Source organism: Anabrus simplex, chromosome 8 (genome assembly GCF_040414725.1).
Source record: "Anabrus simplex isolate iqAnaSimp1 chromosome 8, ASM4041472v1, whole genome shotgun sequence".
Taxonomy (NCBI): Eukaryota; Metazoa; Arthropoda; class Insecta; order Orthoptera; family Tettigoniidae; genus Anabrus; species Anabrus simplex.
In genome coordinates, this window is record NC_090272.1 from 182,899,999 (window position 1) to 182,916,815 (window position 16,817).

The 16,817-nt window shown below is 37.3% G+C and overlaps 1 protein-coding gene across 1 annotated transcript in view; it reads left to right on the plus strand.

Annotated features, from left to right (window-relative positions):
- NKAIN (Sodium/potassium-transporting ATPase subunit beta-1-interacting protein) overlaps nt 1-15,678 on the plus strand; it is an 80,666-nt gene extending 64,988 nt beyond the window's left edge. Inside the window, exon 6 of the mRNA XM_067152555.2 lies at nt 14,068-15,678. Within this exon, the coding sequence (XP_067008656.2) occupies nt 14,068-14,879 (812 nt within the window). The 3' untranslated portion in view covers nt 14,880-15,678. The remainder of the gene's footprint in view (nt 1-14,067) is intronic.
- The last annotated feature ends 1,139 nt before the right edge of the window (nt 15,679-16,817 follow it).

The window sequence follows — 16,817 nt, forward strand, 5'->3', positions numbered from 1 at the left end:
TCACATGAATTGATTGGGAATCAAACTGCAACTGCCCTAGTGATATCACAGAGCTGTCATGCAATCCTTAAATGGCTTGGAGAATCGTTCCAATAGGAGACTGCTTTGGAGATTTAGAAAATGTCTGTTAGTAAGAAGTCCAATTTGGAAAAACTAAAACAGATTTGAGGACACATTATCCATGTGAACACTCACAGCTGTAGTTCAAGAATAAACAGTGTTCCATCACTAAAATTAAGTTTAATAGTAAGCCTATACAGAACAAATAGTGTAGGTACATTACTAGATCAAAATGAAAATACATGACATAAGTTTTCCTCTTTACTTTTAAAGAAATCTGGTATGAAAGTTTGTGTTGTGGAAGCACTGCGAAGTTTATTTTTTAGATGCATTTCAACTTCATCAGTAGTTTCAAGCCTCTCTGGATCTCTGCTATGGATGAAGTAATTTTTCACTTCTCTCACCTCTTTAACCGAATTGTTACGTGAAATCACTTTGTGAACTTTTCCACTGCTTCATCCTTATCTTCATCCGTATCTGATGCAGTAATATCAGTACTCGCTCATTGAATGAGACACTGAACATTGTATGTACACTTGCTTACACAAAAAGTGAATGCACTGGAAAAACCTAAGTCCAGCTGTACAGTGACTAGCATTGTCACATACAACCATGGTTTTATGGTTCCTAATTGGATACTCTGAGGCAATGAAACATTACTCATATAGAAGTTATCATACTTGGATTATCTACGAGCGTGGGAAGCAATTAGATAGCACCATTTCCTGCAGACGGCCTTAAATATGAGCGAGGTGGAAGGTAGCAGGCAGACTAATAGGCGTGTTATGAGTGCCTGTTTGTACTTCCTGTACTTCTTCACTCAACATACCTATTGGCAGGATGGCGGATTCAATTAATTTCTTCCATGTATAAGGATCTTGTGGTAGACGGAAGGAAATACCATGGATATAACTTAAGATACAGGCATGTCATGTCTGCAGTAAAGTTATCAAATTTATCAACATCAACGGGAAGTCCAGTTGATATGGCATGCAGAATCACAGCAAATCTCTTGATTATTTCTTCACTGATTCCGGTAATTCTAGCTGATTTGACTGGATCACGAAAGACCCTTCGAGCAGTATTCCCGGAATTTCCTACTCCTCCACATTTAGATTGATCAACGATTAGACCCATTTGAGTGAAATCGTGCTATCTGTTGCTTCCTCATAGCAACTTTGACTTTGTCTTCAGGTTTTCTAATCTGTCATGCTTTTACATCTAGTCGGTAAGCAATATACAGAAAGCATTCAAAAAATCTAATGTATGCATACTGGGGTGAAAGACCAAATGCAAAATGGTCGACATCTCTTTTTTTGATCTTAACTGAATATTGTTCGTGGTTTTAGGTGTAGCTCCATATACATAAAATTTTTGTGCTGGCATTACACTCAGAGAAATGCAGACTTTACCATCAACCATAGTCAGGACAAAGTCAGTAATTACATTAAAATTCACACCTTCAGCAACAACTTCAGTGGGAACCAAAGATTGTATTTGTTCCTTAATACAATGAATTTATCTCTTACACATATCTGATGTCTCTTTTTCATTCAGGATTTTGATTTGATGACAAAATCTTGGAGAGGAAGGACATGGATTTTGCCGTAGAACCCTGTTACTTTTGTCCCCATTTGAAACAGAATGTAACTGCAAAGGCACCAAAAAAATAATAACAAATATATCAGAGTCACAGAACTTTGTATTTTCCACCTAGAATTTTTGTTTGTAAACACTTTGATTATTACTGCCATCACAGCTCCACTTGAACACTGCTTTTACCTTATCATTTTCTTTAATACAGTGTTTTTAACATCAGCTAGCACACTTACAAGTTGATGAATTGTGTAAGAGCCTGCAACGTTACTTCAACTGAGGTCTCTGTCACCTTGAGAGCTGCCTTTGGAGGGTAGCACTTTATCTCCACTTTCATTAAAAATCTTCCTTGGTCTTTCCATTCTTGAAGGACCAGGTTTCTCTGTTGCCACTTCCTCGTTTTTATTAAATAATTGTACTTCACCATCTAGCCATGCACTGCATTTAGTAAGAAAATGATCTTTCTTTCTACAGCACTGCTTCCATTTTATACCAAAATTACACGTAAAAGCACTTAAGATCTTTTAATGGTCCTTAAAATGTCCATAGGAGAGTTATCCAGGTCATATTTGTGCACTACAAAATCATATACTGCTCCAGTAGAAAGCCTCTTTTTTTTGCTAGTGGCTTTACATCGGACCAACACAGATAGGTCTTATGGCGACAATGGGATAGGCAAGGCCTAGAAGTTGGAAGGAAGAGTGGCCGTGGCCTTAACTAAGGTACAGCCCCAGCCTTTGCCTGGTGTAAAAATGGGAAACCACGGAAAACCATCTTCAAGGCTGCTGACAGTGGGATTTGAACCCACTATCTCCTGGATGCAAGCTCACACTAAGTTTACAAAAGGAGTATTTCTTACGAAGAGGATCCACTTCAGTGCTGGACATGTATTGTTTTTAGAATTAATATGACACAAAATTATTTTGTTTTTAGACAAACATTTTAAATTGTTTAACCCCTCAGCGTCGCAGCCATTTAAATAGCTTCCTACCCCGCGGCCGGATGAGATTTCAACTACGCGCGACTGAAATACATCGATTCACTTAAAGTGTTACTGCAGGTATAAGGGTAGCCCGATTTTCACGAAATTTGGAATTCCTTACGACAGAACTATGTTCATGCAGATAATTACATAATTGTTTCACATTTCCTTAGTAATTTAGTTCCGTGTGATAAGAGTTCGAAGCACTCTTTGAGACGGGGACTCAAGTCACACTCCTGGCAGCAGTACACTGACGTCTTCTTTTCGCAGTGTTTTGAACATAGGATACAATGTCTCTGAGGTTTGGATTTCCAACTCTTGGGTGCTAATTTCCTGATAAAATAAATTTTCCTGCAACCTTGGAACTGTATTATCTGATGCGCGCCAGCCTTGAATATTTCTTTCCCCTCCCTCCCGAGCGTATTTTGTAAACAAACCTTTCACCAGCTGAACCCGATAAGGCAATTGCTCAATATTTGTCTCTGTGACCTGTGTGAGTATTATTAGAGAATTTAGCAATCAGAATTCACCGCTGAAAACTTCTCTTTGACCTGTATAATTATCTATAGTCTCTTACACGAAATTTCCAAGTACTGTTTCCTCCTCATCGTCACTCTGCTACATCATCTGTTTCATTATCACTGCTGCTTATACTGTCACTACTACTTCCGACTAAACTTTCATCTGAATTTACAATATTTCAAGCACGTTACTGTCAGTCAAACGACGGCTGAGCGCGGCGCGTCACACGGACTGATGAAGCTGCAGCGAGACCGAAAGCAGCAGGACGAAACTGAATGAGGGGAATAACATTCATGACGAAACAAACCAACTCGATACATATTTCAGACGAAAGGTCGAGAGATCGTCTTTCAAACGAGATATATACCATGAACAACTGGTTCTCGCATCTTATGACAGAAAGCAGCACTAACTGATGCCTACACAGAGCGCTCGTGGAGAGTTACGAAAATGTTACAAGCTGAGAAATAAAGGCAAATATAATAAATAAACCACGCTTTTAATGTAAAACTAGAGCAAAGAACATCACGCGAAAAGACAAACTTCTCAGATCATCATTTCTTTATTTTATTCTGTGGGAAAGAAAGAAGCAAACTGACTTCAAAAAAGCAAGAGATTAGTGCTCAGACTTATTTGACAAATAATTATCCTTGCAAAAACAACTACATTATAACGAATTTTCAATTCTTATTTACAACACTGATAAACCTGAAACTGTCTTCTTGGAAACAAAACAATTTGCATATCGGTAACTCCAAAACTCTTCGCGCTATAGCCGTAAATGTGAAACCATGTCTGGGTCTATACCACGTATAGAGGTCGGCGGCTAAGGAAGAAAAGAGGGTCTATACCACGTATAGAGGTCGGCGCTGAGGGGTTAAAGTGATTTTAGCATGTGTTGTATATGTTGTCTCAACATCTTTATTTTATAACAACTATTCCACAGTGTCATTACTTTTAAGAAATCACAGTTTAACTTTCATAAGTTATAAGTGATAATGTCCTCTGACCAGTGCTTTTTTTTAAGATTAAATAAGGCTGATGATGCCCAGTAAAAGAAGGGTGAAACATGCCCTTTAAATTTAGTAATTTCTATGTTTATTTAAACCACATAACCATGGAATCAATTGTATTGAATAGGTGGGGTAATAAAAATACTCCCTTTGTAAACTTAGTGCGATAGCTATTTTGCAATACGGAACAAAGATGAGAGTTATGGTTTGTAATGCAAGCTCACAGTCGCGTGCCCCTAACCACATGGCCAACTCGCCCGGTGGTAGAAGCCCTAATACACAATATCTCCTCAAAGACTTCCCGTTTTTTCACAGGACACCACCGCACCTATGGAGTTAGTTCGGTAAACAATATTGTATTTCTCAAAAAGGTGCAAATATGCACAACATTTTAAGGATGGAATTTGAAGAAGACACTATAGGCTATTTGTTGTAGTGATGAATTTGAAAGTGATCATTACTTTTTCATTGGTCACAATTGACTCTGTATAACGCAATGAATATAATTCCGATAGTTATTATGGACATTAAAAATATAAGTGCTTACCCATTGTGACATCCTAACACCAAGATTAAACTAACACGTTTCTTCTTCACCGTGTTATCACGAAGAGAGTTCCTTGTCAACTAACGCAACAAGAGGCGCGCTATCGGAAGCAGCTGACGCATATCAACTTCAGTGTTCATGTTATCTTGATTTATGACAATAAAGGTCAAAGCAAACTCAGGCTAGTGTAGTTCAGGTAGTGGTAGACGAAATGCATAAGGTAAAATACTTCCCAAAATGACTTTTGTCCAGCTAGATATGTTTACTGGCCAACTGTGCGATGTGCTGGTTCAAGTATGTGGCGGGTCTCGAACCGGGAACAAGACAGTCGCTTGTGTGCTGAGATCCATTCAATTCCATTCATGAATGCCATGCAGCTACACCAGACTGCACGTTTTCCTGCAGCTCAAGGACAGCCTTCAGATGCCTGAATGAGGTAGGGATACAGTCCTGGCAAGTGATGAAGAAAGAAAAGCTCACTGATGAGCAGAGGGTTTACCGCATTGCATTTGCTGAGGACAGCTTGCTACAAGATCGGTTGAATGTCGTATTCTCCAATGAGAGCACATGGGCCATTACATGTGTTTTGCTCTTTCAGCACCCAATACAGTCCAGCATATGTGGCTGAACGTTAGCGCTCTGGGCATATATTTGTTGCGTGATGGGGTTGGATGAGTTCTCACGGGATAGGAATGTTGCACAGAATGCTCTCGCCACTGGACAATATGTGCACGTTTTAGAGAATATTGTGATCCCTTAGGTGCTTTATCCTGCCTATGTTAGACAATTTCAGCAGGATTTGTCTCTGATCCACATGTCCCAGTTAGTTCAGCAATGGTTTGCAAGGAAAGGTCAGGACAAGCTTATCGAATAGCTTCCTTTTGGGGCAGACATGTATCCCATCGAGAATGTGCAGGCGGAGATACCTGACCTGATTCTGTGCCAAATACAAACAACGCTCTCTGGGATGTTGTCAGTGTGGCCTGCAGTGAGGTGGTGGGTGACAACAACACATATATGCTTCTGCCATTATTTATTCCATGACCATAAGTCTGGAAAAGGTTGTGTGCAATGGTGGTGTATGGTCTTCTTACTGAGAGGACCCCCTAGCGGTCCTTTTCAATGCCTTAAAAAGCCAACTTACTGTCAGAAATGGTATGATTAAACAAAGAAAGTTATGTGACTTGCCATATAAGTCAGTGTAGGAATGAAAATAATCGTAAAAATAGTTTACCCTAGTGAGACTCTAACTCTTGACACCAGAGGTGAGCAGAAGAATTCATGATTTAGCACACACAGCTACCACCTTGGCTGACAGAGACTCCACATTCATAGGTACTTCATAAAACTAGAACACAACTGCTGGACACAATATAGTACATTTGTGACAACATTACGAGTAATAGGGCCACTTAATGGATATATTATGCCCCAGACAGAGACACGTAACAAGCCACGTACTGTTGCCTTAAAAGGACAACAAAATAGAACATAGCTCAACGGTGCCATGTTTCATGTCGTATCTTTCCACCTGTAACGTGTTACAGGCAATGTTACCTTTCAGGGGACACTTATTTTCTATGTCGGCAAGTGAACATAGCGTCATCAGTGGAGTTGAAATCTGCTGCACAATCACTGACTTGTTTAAAACTTCACCAAGTTCAGATTTAGTGCTTTCATTTTCACATTTGTCACTTCTGGAACCATTATACAGAAAATTTTGTTGTGTCCATTTTTTAATTGTGATTGTTCACTATTGAGAAGGAATTTCTCCATAAATACCCATGAATTCCTGCTGGGGAATTATCTAGACATGTCTTCTATTCAAAAGTGTCCATTCGGAGAACGTTTACTATATGTCATTAATAGAAATTATGCTTCAAATGTGAATTTTGGCTGATTTTATTCAGGGGTACTAAAATATGGTGTTTATTCAGTCATTTCTATTGTCATCAATTTTAAAATTAAAGTTTTGATTGTATTCTCCAGCTAAATTCTTACACGAAGAAATAATTGATCATTGCCTTACTTTTCCACTGTGATTTTTGACAAGGATGGATATAGAAATGCTGGGATATGAGAGAAGAGGCCTGACAAGTATTTTTTGAACATGTGAAGGTGGAATATCAGGCTATAGTACAGAGGGAAAGAGACTGAGGAGGGTCAGCAGAGTAGGCAGTGTTAGGAGGTAGAGAATGTAGTGTAGCATCTGCATGTTTGAAGTCTAGATGTTGAGCGACATTGGCTAAGTCATCAGCATAGGCGAACTTTTAAAAAAAAATGTTTCAGGAATGTCCGATACTTAAAGAGCAAGTAAATGGTAAAAAAGAGTCTTCTCACCATTGTGATTGAGTCATATGATTCAGATTCCCTGTAAAACTGAAACTCTTGTGACTTATGATCGCAGAATTGAATGTTGCATAAAATATTTTCTTGCTTGCTTTGAATTGAAGCTGGAATTTTAAAATGCACCCTAAGATTCTTGATATCTTTCTTGCTGTATGTGTGGACAGTCAAAAACATTCTGTCTATAAATGTCTGAAATAAAATTCCTTAGATGATCATCAAAGAGAGGTAGAATACAGACAAGTGATCAAGCAGATTAGAGCAGGACAGAGTTGAAATATTTCTTGTTTTATTCTGATCTATTCTGTGCAATATCTTGCTTGGATAACAATCTGCATTTTCTCTACTTTGTTCTGTAAGAAATTATGGTACTGTGATATTTTGCTGTGAACAATCTTTATTTTTTAAATTTTTATTGTAGCGTTACCATATTTCAAAATGAAAAATGGGGAGGTGGTTCAAAACACCCTTTATTCTAACAAATTGTGTACATTCTTTATTTGAACATCACTTATATTTTGAGAAAATAATATTTTTCAAAGTTAAATATTCTCACAGCCAATCAATACTAATGTGTATTTAAGATTAAACAATCAGTACATTTAAACATGACTTATTTTTTCTTTAAAAAAAAAAGTAATATCTCTCGTCGAAGAAACTCATTTCTAATTTTGATACTGTTAATAGAATTAATAACAACTGACATCAGCTATACCTATGGGAGGTAATCAGCACAGTCTTGCCCCTTTCTGTAGATAGCCTAATTCCCTTATGAACAACTGAGATCAGCTATACTTGGGTAATCAGCAGTCTTGATATGTTCTGTAGATAGCCTAATTCTCTTATGTCCAATAAACAGTTAATAATAAAAGTATCCTTTGTACAGCTGCTGTATAGGTCTGGATTGCAAAGAAAATCCGTACAATTTACAAGAAGTCAATGCATTTGACTGAGAATGTCTGCTGATGAAATTACGCTATGTATCTGAAACGCCCTTTACTAAAAAGTTGCTCTCTCTTTTTTTTTTTTTATCCTAGCTATTCACGTAGAAATCTTTTCAGACATATTATTTCATCAAACAGTGCCATTGGCATTACAGTAATACCTGTCTTCTTCAAATACATTTTTTTTTTTTTTTTTTTACAGTTCTTCACTCAGATCCTTTACAAAAAAATTAACCAATTGGCCACTGTTAATTCATCATACTGCCTCATCCATTTGCTAACGTAATCACTACAGACAATATAAAATGCATTCATATCCTTTAATTTGAAGCCCTTCATGTAAGATAACTCAAAAATACCCTTCAGAAACTGAGGTATTTGCCTGTTTTCTTGATGTTTATAAATTGTGCTGAAAAAGGACATTAAAAACCAGGTGGTACCCAGCTGATCTGGTAACCCTATTTTACCATGATCTTCATTATTTGGAGTTTGGTATAATACTTAGATAATAAAATAACTTCATCATATTATGAGTGCCCTGATAATACAGTATCTGGAAATCATGTTGGTGATACCATCTTCTTGTTAAACAATACACATCTAAGATCATTTGTGTTTAATACTTCTGGACTCTTGTACTTGAAAAGCATAGCTACATCATTCAGTTAGATTACAGACTGTATTTTATATGAATTCTCTCTGACCTTTTCTTTTTAATCTAATTTATATATTCTTAATTGTTGCAGAAATAACATACCATTGATGATCCATTTGTATAGTTATTGATCCAGTGTTTTTGTCATGTCGCCTCATTTTAAAGATATTGGAATTTTGATGTTTGGGTATTCTGTTCTCATAATGTGTGATGCTCAAATTAATTATCTTACACCTTCACTAATCTTCCAATCCATGATGTTCAGAAGGACTTTGGCTTGAGTCAAACAAAGTAGACCTAGTGTCTGAGCAGTTAATAAAAACAACCAAATACAGCAGAACCTTCATTGTCTGTCATAGTGAAGGGGAGGGGAGGACTGAAAAATTTGTTTTGACTTGTTTTTACTGTATTTTTATGTTCATTTTCGTAAGTCTGTAACTTTAAACTCATTGTAATATTATTTGCAGTATTTTGTTCTACTAGGTAATACATTAGTAACATTAAATATTGTATTCTTATAAACATCCTTTTAGGTAAAATAGGGTGAACTTCCTAGGAGAATAAATAATACAGAATAATAATAATTTGCCATTTTTCAAATCATCCAGTTATTCTCTTTTTCAGTGTCTAACACTCTTATTAACTAGTTTTGAAGACACTGTGTGCCAGAAAACATTTTTGCTCGAAGTGAGAGCTCAAGCTAAACTGACTATAATTGATGTGATGCAACCTTGTGATTGACTTTTTAAAACTTTTGTGAATGATTGATAACATTTGGTAGGCTACCAAAGATGAGAATACCATGTATTGTGAATGGTAACTGTAGCTGCATACAGGGTCTCTCTTGTATGCTTTATTACAGTATATTCTAGTAGACAAATGGAATTTTGACTGGAATTATTATTTAAAAAATGGACCTACCCTAGGATATTCCAATGATGGAGTAATCGGGAGATGGATAATTAAGGTTCTACTGTATTAATTTCATTTGATCTAATATGTTGTCATTGCATGGTAGTTTTTTGTAGTAAGAGTGAAATAACATCCTTACCGTGACTTTCAGGAAAGTGTTCATTGTACGCTCTCTGTATTGGTTTTTTTCTGTAATAAAACGTGGTCTTAAAAGCTTTGGCTTGTCTTATTAATCTTCTTACTTCATACCTTTCATTCCACATTTCCTGGTTTATGGAACTAACTCAAACTATAGCATGCATCTTATTGTGTTACACTTTGCACCAAACATAATCGCAATGAGTAGTTTGGGTAAAATCCTTCAACCCGTACCTAAAATGAATGTTAACAGGCTGAGTTTCCTTCAGGGCACCTGGCTGTAAACCTGCATGTTTTAAGACCCATTTTGTTGGTTTATATCTAGGAAACTATTTGTACCAAGACTACCAATGTGTGCTCACCCTTTAACATCAACTACGGCAAAATACATGCATATCAACTATACATATTCTTTAGCTGATCAACAGAGGTGTAAATAGCAACAAATCAATTGAAAATTCAAATTTCTGCTGCAATTTGGGTATAGTTTTCACAGAAGATATTGTTGGCAGCCCTGAAGATGGTTTTCCGTGGTTTCCCATTTTCACACCAGGCAAATGCTGGGGCTGTACCTTAATTAAGGCCATGGCTGCTTCCTTCCAACTCCTAGGCCTTTCCTATCCCATCGTCGCCATAACACCTATCTGTGTCGGTGCGACGTTAAGCAACTAGCAAGAAACAGTTCTTAATCCTAGTACCAACAAAAAAAATGGGATTTCAAGAAAAGAAAATATTTTTCCTCTCAAAATATGGAGGTTAATGCCATTATTAGGCCTATGTATACTTTAGGGAGAAATATGCTTTTTGCACATCTTCCTTGTAGCTTTAGATATTTAAAGAAGTGCACCAGGTTTGATTGCTCTAGCTCTTAAGGTTCCCGAGAAAAGTGTTCCTAAAGATTTTTAGATGTCACTTTTGAAAATTTAATGTTAGCTGACAGTTGAGAGGGAGTGGCAGTGGTGTTGCCATATTTAAATAACCATTTATTAATTAATAGAGAAATGTACACTCAAGTTTGAGCATTAAATAAATTTCACATTTTAGTCTTTGCTATAGTCTGTAATTGTCCTGGTTCTTTTCGTGCATGTTATGATGTGATATCTTCTACACTTCTGTCCACACAAAATGCACTTACAATCTTCGTCTGGCTCATGGAACTTCTGGTTTACGCATACCTTGTGGTGAAACCCATGTATGGAGAGTCGTGTTATCACGTGGCGCTGTGTGTTGCACTCTCTAGTCCATCTATCGTCCGTCATCGCTGGTGAGGCGTAGAAGTCGAGGTCGATTTCACTTTTCTTCCTTTCCCTGATGTTTACTAGTGCCCTGCTTGCTTCCGTTGATTGTAGGTAGAACTGTGATCGTATGTCTTCTATGAAATACGTCTCCCGCAGCATTTCGTATACCATCCGGGATGGCGCTGTCTTTCCGACTCGGGTAATCCTCTTCATGAACATTGCTTTTATTCTTTCTATTCTCATCAGGTCTCCGATCTTCAGCTTTTCCCACACGATCTCAATTCCATATGTTATCACTGGCGCTACTGTCGTCTTGAAAAGTCTCATCGCCGTGCTGATTGAAAGGTTTGAAATGTTTTGGATGCTGTATGAGGCTCTGATTGCTGCTGCCGTTCTTTCTTGAATATGTATACCAAAGGACACCGCCGTTGTCTGTAGTGTTATTCCCAAATATTTGTAATTTCGTACCTTTTGTAATGGCTTTTGGTGTAATGTTATGTTGTCTTTGGGCGTTGATTTCCCACCTTTTCTGAAGGTCATTTGTACTGTCTTTTCTTCATTTATCTGTAGGCTGTTTTCCTCCACCCAGGTCTCTAGTCTGCGGACTGCCCTTTGCACATCCTCCTTTTCTTTCGCTCCGATCAGCATGTCATCTGCGTATAGGATCAGCTCTGCTTTTGATCCTTCCTCTACTATGCGGTTCACATCTGCTGTATAAATGTTGAAAAGTGTGGGACTCATGGGATCCCCTTGCATAACTCCGTTCGTCTGTATTATGTCTTCAGAAATTTCTACGTTGTTGTTTATTCGGATTATGTTCCTCTGTAGACATGCTTCAACTATTCTCACTAGTGGGTCTCTCTCGCCGATTGTCAATTTCATTTTCTCGATTAGCTTTCGCCTGTCGATTGAGTCGAATGCCTTCTTGAAATCAACAAAGACTGCGTGATATTTCCCTCCTTTGTGTCTTAAGGCTTCTTCTACCTGATTTATTAGGTATTTCACTGCCTGGACCGTGCTCCTGCCTTTCATAAAACCGAATTGATTTTCTGGAATGTACCCACTGAAGGCTTCCAGTAATCTTTCATTTAGTATCTTCGTGAAAACTTTAAAGGATGCATTTTCTAGTGCTACTCCTCTAAATGAGTCTAGTGATGTTCTGCTCCCTTTTCCTTTGAACAATATCTTTAGAGTCGCTGTGTTCCATCCCTCTGGTATCTTCCCAGTCTGTATACATTTGTTCATTAGGTCTTTCCACAGTTCGTCCATCTCGCCAAGTGAATCTTTTAAGTGTTCCATGTAAATTTTGTCTGGTCCTGCGGATTTCTTGTTTCTCCCTCCTTGTATTGCTTTCCTAATTTCATACATTGTTATTGGCTCCACAGCATGCGCGGGTTCTGCTGTTTCTATGTCATATGCTTGCTTCAGCCCTTCCTTATTCAGTATGTTCGAGAAATGATGTTCCCACTTCTCCATATGAATTTCTCCTGTTGCAATTGACGTCTTCTTTTTCAGCGCTATGTATGGGTCTGATTTTGCTTCCTCGGCTTGTTTCCTTCCTTGTTTCTCTGTATATTTAATACACATGTTTGTTGCAGGAACATACACATATACATATTTTTGAATTCAGGAAAGGTTATTCCATCAAAGAAGTGGAAAAAAAACTGAATTTTTAATGAATTTTCACGTCCAGGTGCCCTTAATATCAAGTCATGATCCTAAATAACTGTATTGTCTTTTCTTGAATTGATGTTAACATAAAACATTTAGATTTTAGATAGTGCAATTAAACAGATTCCATTGTTTGTTAAACTGTATCACAAATTGAAATTTCCAAAGATCAGAACAGAACATTTAACTTCAATACTAAAGGCATGTGTACTTGTGATTGCTTAGCATGACAGGTATTGTGCTTTAGCTGTGCAGCTTTAAATTACTGTTAAGTTCTTTTCTCTGGGTTGGACTGTGTTTTTGTTTTATGTACCTTATGTACAGGTTTCCAAACAGTAGTCTCTTTGTACCCTGTTAGTTGATTTTTACCTGCCTGGGGAAACTGATTACCTCGAATCGAGTTAGGGTACATTAGGCACCGTGATAAAGAATCGTGCTTGGCAACCTGTACCTAAGGTGCATAGAACAACACCACAGTCCAAACTGAAACAAGTATTTAATAGTAAGTGCAGTAGTTTGCTTATTCCTCAATAGCCATTCCATGTTGTTGATGTTTAATAAAATAAACCAAGATTGAAAGATTAACCTTATATGATTCTACAATTATGTGCAAGCTCTACTCAGAAACCAGGAATCCAGCAAAGGTTGGTTGGAAGAGGAAAAAAAGTTTCCTTGGACATGTTGAAAACCTATTAGCATCCTAAGTTTATAGAGCTCATATGGCACAGGTGAATGTCCTGTTGGGTGTAATTTTTATAAAAATAATAATACGCATGGAGATGTTAGGTATAGCGTTGTTGTAACTAAATACCTTCATCTGGAAAATTTCAAGACTGTAGTTGCAATAAGAATTAACTAAACTTTGTCATCAGGTGGTACGGTACCCTCTAACCTTGAACTGACCCTTGGGTGTGATTCTGCCAGGTGGCAGGACAGCACTTAATAACACAGGTGACTGTGCTGCAATGGTATTGTTTCCTGGGTGGCGATAGAGCATGGACGTGTGAGCATAAAATTCTGTGTGAATTTAGGAAAGACGACCACAGAAACCTTGAACCTTATCCAGCATCCTCTCTAGCATTCACAAGACTTGGCACCACTGAAACACTGGATAAGTCTCTAGGTGTCTGTGCCTGTCTTTCCTAATTACACTGCAACTGTCAGAAAACCAACCAAGGGTTATCAAGATTACGGAGTATCTTATCACCTGCAGACAAAGTGTCTCCAGTTAATTCTGATTCTCGTTTTACAGCCTCGTTCACACAACATTTTTGGACAACAGTTGTTTGTACTAATACGACTTTGACAGATGCTTAATTTACAAGTGTGCAAGTAGATGAGTACATTCTGCAGTTTCCATACAATGTATCATTATTGTTTACATAAATTTACTGTGTTATTTCATGTTAGCCTTAAGAAGCAATTGCATTGCATTTTTTCCAGCGCAAGTTAACAACAGCTACAACAAGAAAAAGAATAACACAAAAAGAACTTCATTGTATTCCATCGAGTTTAGTTCTCATCACGGAGACGACAGCATCGAGTTCGAGGATGATCATGGTTTGCATGGACTGTCGCCCATCCCGGCCCCGCAGCTGTCGCCCCGCCCGATGACACCTCGTAGAGTGAAGCGCCGTAGCGTCATTTCACGAGGGTCTACTGGACGAAGTTCTATATCCAATTCTCACCAAGATAAACGTAGCAGTGTGAGGTACAGTAGCACTGTTCGCTCTTCACTTAGAAATTCTGGTAGAAGATCAAAAATTCAACACCAGAATCCAGTGACTCGATTAATTGAACAGCAGCAGCAACAACAACACATATTTGGTGACTCATCAACATCAAATGAATCCAACAGACTCAACATGTACGATCCCACGTCTTCCCAAGCAGACTTACTTGCGTCTAATCCTCAGTGGAAGAGACCTGTGGGTCATACTAATCCGCTCTATCAGCAGAGCTCTACCCAATCGCTGAACGACGATGAGGACACATATAACAATCGACCATCATCTGCCAGGTCTAGCTATTCCAACTATCATGGTACTAGACCCATCAGTTGTTATGTAGGGCCCGGAGGAACTCCTTCCTATTACATTGCTGGCCAGGCAACTCCACAGGTACCTCCCATCACCAATACTCATCGTCGAAGTAATCATGCAATATCAAGATCGAGGCCTAGCCCTGGCTTTTTGAAGGAAGGTCCACCTGCGTACGAAGTGCAGGGGGCTGTTGATTCAGAAACAGTCATATAAGATCTGTCTTTTCTCTTCTGAAAACAATTTAAGACCAGAAGCTCAGAAAACAGAATGGGAATAAAACATACTATAGAGGAAAGCAAACTTTCTAAGGTATCAAAATATACGTAAAATATTCTTCTTCTTCTTCTTCTTCTTCTTCTTGTTTTTCTTCTTCTCTGTTTGATCAAAGTTCTTGTTTAAGGTGGAAATGCTCTTACTGTAAATAAACTAAAATCTACAGAAAAGACAACACTTTTTAATTAAATTTTTTAATGTAACTTTTTGTTAAAGAAGTACAGGGTTACCACCATTCATGGAGTGCATTTCTGAAGATCAGTTGTGCAAAACATATTGAATCCCATTCTCAATAGTTAGAATTATACTAATACAAGTAAAGGAAAGGAATAAACTGAGTGAAAATCATTAGTGAAGATTGCAATAAAATACACTTTTCTTCCACTTGATAAGTGAAGGAAAATAGAAAAATCGGGTCAACAGAATTTCTGTGTTCTGATCAGTACATAAAATTTGTAATTGTGGAAATTAAAATTTTATGCATAATTGGTTTCAGAACAAAGCAGTTAAGAAATTTATAACACACCCAGCCATAGAATACCAGGCAGTTGTTAAAAAATTATAATTTCTAAAAGGTTCATTCTCTCTTTCCAGTGTCCTTTTACCTTTAAAACTGAAGTAGAAGGGCATATTACAGACAATTTTCAAATTAGCATAACTTAGGATCTGTATTGTTTGCTCAATATTTCTTCAGAAATGAATTCTTTAAGTGATCATAGATCTTCCTGAATCACCTTATATGTGCTATGTTGAGTTGCCTTGAAAAATATTCAAGCCATTAATTCAAATATAATTAGTTTTTTATTTTAAAAATAAATTAATATAACTAATGTGAAAAATAAGTACATATAAGGGAGGATTTCCTCCGCTTATTCTCTGACTGATGGAGGTATAAAGTGATCTGTGTTTCATATCAAATCATGGTAAGTTGATCCTTCGTAAATTCTTTACAGTGTTGTTATATTTGAAAAGAAAGGAAGATGATCTGTCTGCAGGGAAAGTTAATAACTCTCCTTTAAACAACATGGGTTTTTTTTCATTTCATATTATATTGAGTTGGATAGACCCTGCTTTTTAAAAGCAGTTATTACGTTTGTATTTTGTCTTAAAAAAATGATATCAATTTCAGTATTTCCCTCTTTTAGTCTTCAATTCTTGTTCAAATCTCTTAACTAATGTCTGCCTGTCTTCCACGTTTTACAAGTAAAAGAAAGACTAGATCAATTCAGTTTGTTATAAAAGTGTCTTAGTATTCTACACCAATTTTAGAATAGTTGTGAACATAGACTAGGATACTGGGTATCTGTAATGTGGAGCAAGGACTGTTTTAGTGGTACCTCCTTAATTGTCCTGTTATAATTTATTCTGGGTTGCTATAGAAGTTTGATTTTTAATTTTCCATGATTTCACTGACTCTTAAAACATCTGTCATAGGACAAGTAAAATTGTATAACAAATGACGCACTTTCCCAGCCCATAATCTAATATGAACTAGATACCCTTAAACTTTTATAATTTCTGCTGCAACTTTGTCTCTTCCCACTTTCATCTTTTTAACTAACAATGTCTTTTTCAAGTTACCTTGTCTGCTTGATATCCTTTCTGAATGGTCATACCTTACCTAGTCATAAAAATACAGGGTGTTTATTTTAAGTCTTTCTTGCAGACTATGGAGGATGAGAGGAGCAATTACGCGGGGATAGATCAGCAGCGCCTGGCACTTCACTGATAAGCAACATGATTAAGCCTATAAACGTACTAAGAACAAGTATATATAAATAAATTTAAAGATTGAACTTACCAGATGTAAAATATTGTTGCTTTGCAAGCTGACGAACATGAAACACCACTTTCCTAGAGACTTGGTTGCTTTCGTGC